A 12,610-nucleotide genomic window follows, 5' to 3' on the forward strand; every position below is an offset into this window, starting at 1 on the left:
TATGGCATAATTAAAATGATTTTTATAAAACCATTTAATGAAAATTGCCACTAATTAGTCAAAAAATTGTTTATCAAAGAACAAAAAATTCATAATTTAGTAATTATTTAATTTAAAAAAATAGAAATTGATAATTAAAAATTTATTTCCAGTCAAGCTTTTTTTTGTTATACGTAAGAAATAATCTATTATTAGTCTAGTTAATCATGATTTTAAATTACGTGATTTACTGAGATTTTACAGTACATATATAAAGCAAGGATATAAAAAGCAGCTTCATTAGTTACTAATCAGTGTTTTTGAGTCGTCGGAATGTTATCATAAGCTAATGTTACCAGAGACAGTGAATATTAATCGATTAATAATTAAATGATGCAATCTGATGATTTTAAACCTAAAACTCAAATACAAAATTTTTATGCGGGTCAAAGTGTCTTAATCACAGGTATAACAGAGACAAATATTTTAATATTAATCACTGTTAATTTGAAACGATCAATCTGTTGCAATTTGATCCTTGCAAGAAAACAGTGAAGTTGAAATTTAAAATTAATTAGTATATCTCAGTTGCTATTTTTTATTCCACTAAAAGGAGGTACAGGATTTTTGGGTAAGCTTCTTATTGAAAAACTATTAAGATGTTGTCAAGAACTGACTTCTATTTATATAATTATAAGACAAAAAAGAGATCAAGATATTTATAAGAGAATACAGCATCTTTTCGAATCACCGGTAAATTTTCTATTTATTTAAAACATATCTAACTGAAAAAATAAAGAATGTAACCTACATTTGAATAAATATTTTTTTATTTTAGATTTACGATCAATTAAAATGCGAATATCCAGAATTTTTCGAGAAGATTATCCCGATCGAAGGAGATAGTAATTTACCAAATTTTGGAATATCTCCCGAGAATAGAAATATTTTATTAAAAAATGTTTCAATAGTCTTTCATGGAGCAGCTAATGTGAAATTTAATGAAAAACTCGGAAAAATGATCCTTGACAATATTTTTGGAACTAAAGAATTGATAAATATTTGTCAATCTATGAAGAACTTAAAGGTCAATTTTAATTGCTTTCTTTCTTATATTATACAATAGGTAAAAAATACATAATTCTTTTTAATCTCAAAGGTTTTTATACATGTATCTACATTTTATTCTCAATCCACAAGAAAGGAGATTGATGAGAAATTTTACGATACTTCAATAACAGGTAATTTCAACTATTTTAGAACATGGGCGAAAAAGAAAATAATAATAAAAAAAAAATAGTATTTTCATAAGATTAAAATTAAAAAATTATGGTTTTCTATTTGCATTATTTCAGGCGATAGAATTTTAAAAATGGCGGAAACTCTTACTACAGAAGAATTAGATAAACTTGAGAATATTTTAAGGAAAGATCATCCGAATAATTATACTTTTACAAAGGCAATTGCTGAACAATTAATTCATCAACATGGAAAAGAACTTCCTTTTGGAGTATTTAGACCAGCAATAGGTCAGATTACTCAATTATTAATTATATATAAAAATTAATTTAAATTCTTATTTTAACAAAATTATTTACTTATCGTTACGAGTATATTTTTACAAAACAGTGACGTCAACCTACAATAGTCCTCTCGAAGGATGGACTGACAATTTTTCTGGACCTAATGGAACCTATGCAGCCGGATTAACTGGAGTATTAAGAACAATACGTTGTGACTCATCAAAAAAAGTCGAAAGTGTGCCTGCAGATTTGACAATAAATGCTCTTATAGCATGTGCTTGGGATGTTGCTCTAAACAAGTAAACTTGTTTTAATAATTAAAATATAAAAATAGAAACTTTTAAATGTAATTAATTATCTATTAAATATTCATATCAAGAGCTCCAGAAACTAAATCAATTAATTTATAGATAACTAATTAAAAATCATAAAGAGAAAAAAATTATATGTAATCAATTTCTAGGACAAAAGAAGATGAACCTTTCGTTTATAATTACATTTCCAGTTGGAAAAATTCAAAGACTTATGGAGATTATTTTCACTTGGCTGACAAATATAAAGTTCCTACCTTAAAAAATGTCTGGCCCTATAGTATAACGCCTATAAAAAATTATTATGCTTATAATATTTTAAGCATAATTTTAGAAACTGTACCAGCAATTTTTATCGATACATGTCTAATTATTATCGGAAAAAAGACTTGGTGAGAAATAATAATTATATCATGTGTCATAATAAACATAACATATGAGTAAAATGAAGAAATTTTTTTCAGGGCATTAAAAATGAACAAGAAATTGAATACTATGAAAGAATTATTGCTTTTTGGCACATTGAACGAGTGGAAAGGCAAAAACGAAAGAACCAAAAATCTTTGGAAAAGAATATCTCCTGATGATCAGAAACTATTTCCATTTTCAATGGTTGATGTTGACTGGCATGACTATGTTAAAAAATACATGATTGGTATAAGAATTTATTTGCTGAATGACCCTTTGACTACAGTTTCTGCTGCCGAAAAACGCAAATCAAAGTGAGATTCTTTTAATAATTTAGAAATTAATTGAATGGTGAATTTCGAAAAGGGCTCAACTCTAAAAAGGCTAAGAGTCATTTTCACTATCAATTGTTATGCGAAAATGACACGCTTTTTCGAGTTGAGCCCTTTTCGAAATTCACCATTCAATTAAATTATTTTTCTAATTTTACTGTTTAATTTACTGATTGTGCATTTAATTTCCAATTAATAATATTTTTTGTTTTTCCTACAGGTTTTTAATGTATCGAGCAGGGTTGAAATATTCTCTAATAACTCTTCTAATTTGGATTTACTGCAAAATTTTTAAAAAGTATCTAATATTTTTACAGTAAAAATTTGGATTATTTTTTTTTTAAACACCTGATAGGAAAAATTACTAAAACATAAAGTTAAATTTTCATGTAACGGAATCGATTTTTCTTTACACTTTTGTATAACTTTCATATAATTAAAAGTTTTTCTATTTTTAATTATTTTCCAATAAAAATAATAACGTAATTGCTTTTGTTTTTTCATTAAACCAAGCTTGTTTTAATTCTAAGATATATTTGAAATTCGGACTAATTAGAAACATTTTTTTTTTTATATTCCGGTGGAATATTTCAATGATACTTTCAAAGATAAAAAAAGCAAATAAAAATATTTTCCAAAATATATTTTTTCCACACTGGAAAAAAATATTATTAAATCAAGAAAACCAATTTACTTGATTTGATTCAATATTTTTTTGATCTAAGAAAATTTACTAGATTTGAAGTAAATTTTCTTGAACTAAGAAAATTAGTGAATCAAATATTGCAAATGTTGAATAAAATATTACATGTTTTTAAAAATAAAAAAAAAAATTAAAATTCTCTATAAAGTAAACATAAACAAAAATGCAGTAGTGCAAATAAGAATGATTGTTTGAAATTAATCGCGACATATTCTAATGGTAAATTAGGAAATTAGGCAAAGACTGTGATATACATGAAGTGATTAATGTTTACTATTGAGTTAGTCATACATCCAAGATTTGAATGGATTCGCAAAGCTATCGCGTAACTAGCTGAATTCGCACTTTGTTGAATGCCTGCAGAACGGACGATTATTATTAATATGCATTCTGTTACGATTCCATGATGCTGAATTCGAATATTCTATAGTTTACGAGATAGAGAGCATAACGTATTTAGCTACCATCATTCAATACAACAGTGTGCATTCGAATTTAAACTATTGTTTTAATTCACAGACTGGTTATAAATCGGGGTTAAATTAACCGTAACAATATAACATGAAGCGTCTCAATTTCCTCTAACCTACATTTAAAAAATTAAAGTTTCTTCCAAAAAAAATATATCTAAAATAAATATAATTCCAATTAATTATATAAAATTTAAATAATTTTGTAATTAATAATTTGAAGTAAAAAATATATATAATATTTAATTATTCAATATTAATAAAATAACAATTATTGCATAAAAAAATATACATTTTTTAGAAATTTTTTATTACAAATGTGTAATATTTTTGTAATATTTTTTTTTTTCTTTATAATAAAGTAATCGAATAATCAGCAATTTGAAGTAAATCAATTTTGTATAATCTTGAAACATAGTAATTAATTTTTTATTTGCCATTTGTAACACGTGCACAATTTTTTTTTTTTAATATAATTAATATTCTCAGGCAATAATTTTTTTCAACTATACTTGAACTGATTCTTTTGAAAATAAATTCATATTCTTAGTCATTGGTTTTTGCGTGAAGAATGTAAGAATTTATAAAATTATTAAATTAAATTTAAAATACAAAGTTTAAAATTTGTTCTTTCAAGGAAAATAATATTATTCACATTATATTATGTTTTAAATTATTTAATTAAACAAATGAAAATTAGTAATTAAAAATTATTTCAAGTTAAACTTCTTTTTTTTTGTTATTATTAATATAAAATATATCAGTGAGAAATTTCTAGAGAATTATGAATACAAATTACGTAATTTACTGAGATTTTATAGTTCATATAAAGCAAGAATATGAAATGTGGCTTCATCAGTAATTAACCAGTTTATATGAGTGGACTGAAAAGTTGTCAAGCGAATGTTACCAGAGACAGTGAATATTGATAAAGAGTAAGTATCAGATTAATTTAAATTATACAACTCTAAAACTCTTCTTCAAACTAAATAAATTTAACTCTATTCTATATTAAATTAAAATCAAACCTCATAAATTAATACTAAATCTAAATTTTTATTATAAAACTATAAAAATTATTTTTTGTGACTATATATATTAAATCAGATATTACTGGATCATGCAGTCTGAAGATTACAAGACTAAAACGCCAATACAAAATTTTTATGCCGGTCAAAGTGTATTAATCACAGGTATTTATTATTTACAGTGGAACCTCGATTATCCGAACCGAAAAACATTTTATCCGAACTATTTTTTGGGGGACGCATGATTATGTTCTAAAAATCATTAGTAATAATTTACATTTTATCGAATTTTATTTGTCCTAATTAGTTTTGAGCCAAATTTTAATTTGTTCGAAATAGCATTTGGCATAATGTTCATCAATCCGATTTTCTATATGGCAGAATTTGTATATAACGGAAAATTCAACTCACAGAATTTTTATTTCTTCGAATTTTTATTTGTCAGAATTTTTATTTGCTCGAATTTTCATTTAACATAATCGGCATTTTAAAGAATTTTTATTGGGTAGAATTTCATTGAATAGAATTTTCATTTGTTCGAATTATTATTTGATATAATTTCCATATAATTGATTTTTCATACTACATAGAATTTTTACTTAACCGAAAAATCATTTAATAGAATCTCTAATTGATAGAATTTTCATTTATCCGAATTTTCAAATGGCCGAACAAACAATCGACAGAAAGATTTCGGCGCGATTTTTAAAATCAACCAATCAAAAATTATTCATAAAATTGTGATTGGTTGATTTTAAAAATCGCGCTGAAATCTTTCTGTCGATTGTTTGTTCGGCCATTTGAAAATTTGGACAAATGAAAATTCTATCAATTAGAAATTCTATTAAATGATTTGTCGGTTAAGTAAAAATTCTGTAGTATGAAATATCGATTATATGGAAATTATATCAAATAATAATTCGAACAAATGAAAATTCATCTAAATGAAAATACTATTCAATGAAATTCTACCCAATAAAAATTCTTTAAAATGCCGATTATGTTAAATGAAAATTCGAGCAAATAAAAATTCGAAGAAATAAAAATTCTGTGAGTTAAATTTTCCGTTATATAAAAATTCTGCCATATAGAAAACCGGATTGATGAAAATTATGCCAAATGCTATTTCGAACAAATTAAAATTCGGCTCAAAACTAATTAGGAGAAATAAAATTCGATAAAATGTAAATTATGACTAATGATTTTTAGAAAATAATCATGCGTCCCATTTTTTGGTCTCCCGAATTTAAAATTTTTTTTTCTCTATTTATTTTATCATTCAAAGCAAAATAACCAAATTTATGCCAAAAAAATCTTAAAAATTTCTGAATTTTCTGAGTTTTTAATATATATTATTCGATTCGAACCACTGTATTTCTAAATTTAGAAGATTTTTAGTTCATTAACAACTTTTTCTACTTTGTTAAAAGGAGGAACAGGACTTTTGGGAAAGTTACTTATAGAAAAATTGTTAAGATGTTGTCCAGAACTAACTTCTATTTATGTAATCATAAGACAAAAAGGAGGTCAAGATATTCATACGAGAATACAGCGTCTTTTAGAGGAACCGGTAAATTATTTAAATAATTTTCATTTATTTCCGTTTTTAGAGAAATTAAATTTTAATTTAAGAATTCAATCACTTCGTATGAGACAAAAATTTCATAAATTAGTAATTGAATTGTAAAAACAACTTTTATATAGGAATTTTCTTTTGTAGAAAATTTATTCTGTATAAATGGTGCATAATCTATTTTAAACAGTTTCAGTAGAAAATTTTTTTTCCTGTAGAAACAATTTTTACAGAGACATTAACATTGTAAATTATGTTTTATAGATTTTTGAACAATTAAAATGCGAATGTCCGCAAGTATTAGAAAAGATTATACCAATCGAAGGAGATAGTAATTTATCAAATTTTGGAATATCTCCCGAGAATAGAGAGATATTATTAAAGAAAATTTCAATTGTTTTTCATGGAGCAGCGAATGTGAAATTTGATGAAAAACTCGAAAAAATGATACTCGACAATGTTTTTGGAACTAAAGAATTAATTGATATTTGTCAATCTATGGAGAAATTAAAGGTCAGTTGTTTCCCTTTTTTTATGGAGTAAAGAAATTAAATTTTTTATCTTATTTAATCTCAAGGTTTTTATGCACATATCAACATTTTATGCTCACGCGACAAGGAATGAAATTGATGAAAAATTTTACGATTCTCCAATAACAGGTTTATATATATAAGTTTAACAAGTTTAGAAAATTTTTTTAAAAATAAATTAAGATTTTCCACTTTTTTTTTATATAGGTGACAGAATTTTACAAATATTCAAAACACTAAATAGAGAAGAATTAGAAAATCTTGAGAATATTTTAAGGAAAGATCATCCGAATAATTATACTTTTACAAAATCAATTGCTGAACAATTAATTCATCAATATGCAAATAAACTTCCAGTTGGAGTATTTAGACCAGCCATAGGTCAGATTATTCAATACTAAATTAAATTTGTTTAAGTAATTAAATTTTTAATTTATTTTAATTTAAATTTATTTTTAATTATATTTATTTTCAAATAAATATTACTTGAAATAAATAAATAATATAATAATAAAATTATTATTAGTTGAAATATGTATATATGTAATTTTTACAAAACAGTATCGTCAACATATAACACTCCTCTCAAAGGATGGACTGACAATTTATTTGGAACTAATGGCTTCATTTTACCCGGATTAATTGGAGTGTTAAAAATAATCTTATGTGACAAATCAAAGAAATTGGAAATAATTCCTGCAGACTTAACAGTAAATGCTCTTATTGTATGTGCTTGGGACGTTGCTCTAAATAAGTAAATTTCTCATTTTTTTTTATAATTAAATAAAAATATAATCGTCTATGTTTAATTAATTAACCATCTATTCAATATTTATATACTGTCAAAGGGTTTTTAATTATTACGATTGACAGAAAAACGATTTTTAAATAATAATTATAAAAATCAGAAACATCTAGAATAATTAATTTAGAATTTATTTTCTAGGACTAAAGCAGATTACCCTTTCGTTTATAATTACATTTCCTCTTGGACAAATTCAATTACTTATGGAGAATATTATAACTTGAGTTACAAATACCAAATTGCACCCTTAAATACTGTCGGGTATTATAGTATAATGTTACTGAAAAATTACTACGTTTATTATATATTTAAAACAATTTTACAAACTCTACCAGCAATTCTTGTCGATGCCTATCTAATTGTCATAGGAAAAAAGACTTGGTAAGAAAATAAAAATAGTAAAGATTAATATTAAATTATTAATCGTGTAATAGAGAAAATAATATCGAACACAGAATTTGATTGTCTAATTTCAAATATTTTGAAAGAAATAAAAAGATAGAGAGAAAATCATTTTTTTTTTTTCAGGGCAATGAGATTTAACCATAAACTAAACAAAATGATTAAATTGCTTTGTTTTTGGACATTAAACGAATGGACAGGAAAACATGAAAGAACAAAAAATCTTTGGAAACGAATATCGCCTGACGATCAAAAACTATTTCCCTTTTCAATGAATGACTTTAATTGGCCTGACTATATTAAAAAATATATGATTGGTTTAAGAATTTATTTATTGAATGACCCTCTGACCACAATTCCTGCAGCTAATATACGCAGATCGAAGTGAGATTCTTTTAATTTTTTAATTAATTTCTCTAATTTTGCTAATTAATTAGGCAATTAATTTAAAATTAATATTATTGATTTTTTTCTTACAGGTTTTTGATTCTTCACGCAGGACTGAAATATACTCTAATAATCCTTCAAATTTGGGGTTTCTACAAATTTTTCAAGAAATATCTAAATTCTCAAAAATTCTCAATTCTCAATAAAAAAAATTTTAATATTTTTTATAAATAAAAAATTTCTTTAAATCAAAGAATTTTTTTTCTATACGAATGTCACTCATGGAATACAGTTTTAATTTAACAATCTATTTGAAAAGGACCTTTGTTAAACTATTATTGGGAGGGAGGGGAGGGGGGGGGGGAAATGTACCACAAATATTGGTATGATCACATACGATTGTAAAATACAATGTCATGCAGCTTTCATTGCTTTCCATCGATCGATAAGTAATTATGAAATTTTCCCTTTACATTCAACAACCCTCTGTCATTTAATTTTAACAGGTTCGTTCGACACTGGAGATAATGGGATTAAAAATTCTCACAAATCCTCATCAAGATGCTTTCAAGTATAAATCGAAACTTAATAGTTATTACTGTTTTTTTTTGGCCCAGAAAAGAGCCATAAAATGAAAAATAATGACAAGGATTTACATTTTTTTTAAATATTCAAAAAAAAATGTTTGATATCCATTTTAAATCCGCAAAAATTAAAAGTGATAACACGTCATGCATAAAGCTTAAAGTAAATATAGACATGAAATATTTTCAACAAAGTGCAATCAAACTTTTAGTAATTAAAAATAATAATAATAATAATAATAATAATAATAAATAATAATATTGTTATACATGCACTTTTCATAATTGTCAAAGCTTAAAAGAGAAAAAATTGTAAAATAACAAAAAATACATTGAAAAGAAAATATTTTGTCATTCAATAAAATAGGCAATTTTCAGAAACAATTTGCAAAACATATTCGACCAGTAAAAAAAAATAATAATTAACTTCCTGAAAAAAACGTGACGTTCCATTTTACGAATCGTTTTATGTTTTTTTTTTTTTAAATAAGCACGAAAGTGTAATTTTTTTTTTAATGGAGCGAAATAAGCGAGCAAGTAATTTACTGTTATATATATACATTTAAAGTACATTTGGTTTTGAAACAAGATATTATATTCAAAACCAAGTCCATTAAAGGTTTTCAATAAAAATTCATATGTTTTCAAATGTGATCGATAGCCAATTGAAGAAACCAATTCCCTATGCTTTGCGAGCTATTCAATTATTTTCCCGCTCTATGATTTTGCGTTATATTTGAAAACTTTGAAATGAAATGCAATAAACGAAGAGACAATATTAGAAATAAATAAAATAATGTTTAGAATTGCAATGCTTTTTTAAAAAACATAATCTAATTATAAAACTACAATTATTAAAAAATAATATTATAAATATAAAAATAAGATTATTAAAAAGAATAAAATAAAAAAAGTTGTAAAACAATAATTGTATATTGCTGTCATTTAAATGAAAAAATTACTTGGGAAATATTATAGGCAAGGAATTATATAGGCAATCGAAATAGATATTCTATTTTTATTGCTTAAACTCTAGAAAATATGATCTCTGATATGTGGATTCAATTTATAATCTAACTTACAAATAAGTTTATACTTATTGGATTTTTTTTTATATATTTTACATAGCGATGATTATTCCTTAATTATTATTATTAAACATCATTTTTTTATAAGAATTTAATTCTTTTAAAAAATATGGTAAAAAAATCGAATTTTTTAACCTAATAATTTTCTTCAAATGACTAAAAATCGAATTTTCAACAAAATTTATATTCTTTAATTTCTTTTAAACTTTGATTAAAATATTATCAAATTTTCAAAACTTGAATTTAACAATATATTGAGATTAAAAAATCCGCCTTTTTTTTATCTTTTAAATTTAAATCAATCACCTCGACTGAAAATCAATTATAACGGTTTGAATATATAGTAAATTCAATCATCTCAATGGAAATTGATTAATTGAAGTGATTGCTTTAAAAGTTGATAAAGTGCGGCGTAAAATAAATACAAAAATTTTGATTTCATTATTAAAAAAGAAAAATAATAATAATAGTAAAATGAAAAATTCTTACTTGGAGGAGGACTTTGGAGTTTTGGATGGGACTTTTTTTTTTTTTTTGAAGGTTTTCAAACAAAAATAAAGTGAGGTTCGGGCTTGCAGAGGGAGGTTTCACATTCTGGACCTGTCTTTTCAGTTCTCAACCATTTCCCGTGACAATGTGGAGATGAGAGAACACTCCACCTTGTGATCATTGCTTCAATACCTCCGTCACCTTCACATCGCCAATCAAGAACTCGTCTTAAGGCTTGTGTTTGACATCGAACACATACTCGAGAACCTTAAACAAATTGAAAAATTATTATTATTACTTTTTAAATTATACAGGCCTCGAATCGATTTAAAGGCACAAAAAAAGTCGCTTTAGTCGATTTATATTCCAAAAAAAAGTCGAAAAAGTCGATTTTTTTATTTTAACAAAAATTATTTACAGATTTTTAAATAAATTTTTTTTTAAAATAATAATACTTTTGAAATAGTTAAAGTTGAAATTTTTAGAAATAATTGAATTTTAAAAGATTTTGTTAATTTTTAGACAATAATTAAATTTTACAGAACTAAAAATAATTTATTAAATAATTTCAGTTAACATTTTTTAAATGTAATTGAATTTTCAAAGATTTGCAATTGAAATTTTTAAAATTAATTGAACTTCAAGTGATTTTTAATTAAAATTTTTTGATGATTTCACTAAAACATTTATTAGAAATTGCGGACAAAAATACAATAATTTGAAAATTTCAGATAGTTGAATTTTCAAAGAATATTATAAAAATAGTTAAAAATAATTTAATTTCCTTAGAGTTATAATTGAAATTGTTAAATTTAAAAAAAATTTTAGATAAAAATTTTTAGAAATTATTAAATTTTAGAAGCTTTTAAATTAAAATTTTTGAAAATAATTGAATTATAATTAAAATTTTGGATAATAATTCAATTTTAGTTGATTTTTGATTGAAAATTTTGATAATAATTAATTTTGAATTGAAATTTTGAATAATTATTGAATTTTAATTGATTTTGAATTAAAATTTTTGGTAATAATTCAATTTTATTTGATTTTAAATTGAAAATTTGAAAAATAATTGAATTTTAAAAGATTTTGTATTGAAAATTTTGAAAATAATTAAATTTTCTTTGATTTTGAATTGAAATTTTGGGTAATAATTGAATTTTAGTTGATTTTGAATTGAAATTTTTGAAAATAATTAAATTTTATTTGATTTTGAATTTATTTATGATTTTAAATTAAAAATTTTTGGTAATTTTATTTGATATTTTTTAAAAATTACAAACAATTGTTAAATTTCATAAAAATTTTAATTAAAAATTAATTTGAAATAATTGAATTTGTGATGAATTTCATTAAAATGATTAAAAATAATTAGTTTAGTGAAGAATTTTAGTTAAAAATTTGTTAAATAATTGAAATAAAGAAGATATGAAGAAGATCTGCATTTTATACTAAAAAAAATATATATTTTATTTAAAAAAATTTTTTAAAAATGTAAAAAAAAGTCGAAATAGTCGCATTTTATGAAAATAAGTCGAAAAAAGTCGGAAATTGTCGAAAAAGTCGTATAATCCGAGGCCTGATTATATCAAATTCAATTAATTGTAAATTATCCCATCTTTTTTATAATGCAAAAAAAATTTAACAAATTGTTATTTAAAAAAAAAATTGCATTTCGAGAAAAAGAATTGTAAACGCGCACCGAATCACAAAGTATAAAAAGAATCGACGAGAATCATTTTCGATTGTAATGTCTGTATTTTCTTTCAGAAAATATGATTGTCAAGTAAAAGAAATCCTTGTAAGAATCTTTTCCTCATTTTTTAAGTCTACGACGGCAGAATACAATGAGAAATAGAAAATAAAATACAGTGGTTCTGAGAAAAAGAGAACGAGTCGTTGAGAAAAGTAGTTCCCGTCACGATGCTGTAGCAAACGATCATCGGAAGTGGAAAAAACAAGAAAAAAGAAAAAAAAAAAAATGAAAAGAAAAAAATC

General features: G+C 23.6%; 2 protein-coding genes across 3 annotated transcripts in view; one reads left to right on the top strand and one right to left on the bottom strand.

The window, feature by feature from the left end:
- The first annotated feature begins 5 nt into the window (after positions 1–5).
- Positions 6–8,769, top strand: LOC127284531 (putative fatty acyl-CoA reductase CG5065). The gene is made up of 17 exons (XM_051310004.1): positions 6–445; positions 593–732; positions 818–1,066; positions 1,139–1,220; positions 1,335–1,508; positions 1,609–1,801; positions 1,966–2,205; positions 2,278–2,535; positions 4,834–4,919; positions 6,185–6,324; positions 6,592–6,840; positions 6,905–6,986; positions 7,065–7,238; positions 7,419–7,611; positions 7,804–8,043; positions 8,191–8,448; positions 8,544–8,769. The coding sequence occupies exons 1-17, from the start codon at positions 370–372 to the stop codon at positions 8,683–8,685; spliced, it is 2,976 nt and encodes a 991-aa protein (XP_051165961.1). The 5' UTR covers positions 6–369; the 3' UTR covers positions 8,686–8,769.
- A 1,281-nt stretch (positions 8,770–10,050) lies between these two features.
- The window catches only part of LOC127284666 (somatomedin-B and thrombospondin type-1 domain-containing protein-like), a 31,349-nt gene continuing 28,789 nt past the window's right edge, over positions 10,051–12,610 (bottom strand). Inside the window, exon 8 of one of the 2 annotated variants that reach the window (XM_051310238.1) lies at positions 10,051–10,879. In XM_051310238.1, the coding sequence (XP_051166195.1) occupies positions 10,668–10,879 (212 nt within the window). In that variant the 3' untranslated portion in view covers positions 10,051–10,667. The remainder of the gene's footprint in view (positions 10,880–12,610) is intronic. The other variant, XM_051310237.1, reaches the window with a different exon arrangement.

This window comes from Leptopilina boulardi, unplaced genomic scaffold, assembly GCF_019393585.1.
Source record: "Leptopilina boulardi isolate dan_hultmark-lab unplaced genomic scaffold, ZJU_Lbou_2.1 LbouV2_325, whole genome shotgun sequence".
Classification (NCBI taxonomy): Eukaryota; Metazoa; Arthropoda; class Insecta; order Hymenoptera; family Figitidae; genus Leptopilina; species Leptopilina boulardi.

Coding starts and splice junctions, on each gene's coding strand:
- LOC127284531 (XM_051310004.1), top strand. CDS start 370: ATGATGCAATCTGATGATTTTAAACCTAAAACTCAAATACAAAATTTT. Junction 6,987..7,064: donor TTACGATTCTCCAATAACAG/GTTTATATATAT, acceptor TTTTTTATATAG/GTGACAGAATTTTACAAATA. Junction 8,449..8,543: donor GCTAATATACGCAGATCGAA/GTGAGATTCTTT, acceptor TTTTTCTTACAG/GTTTTTGATTCTTCACGCAG.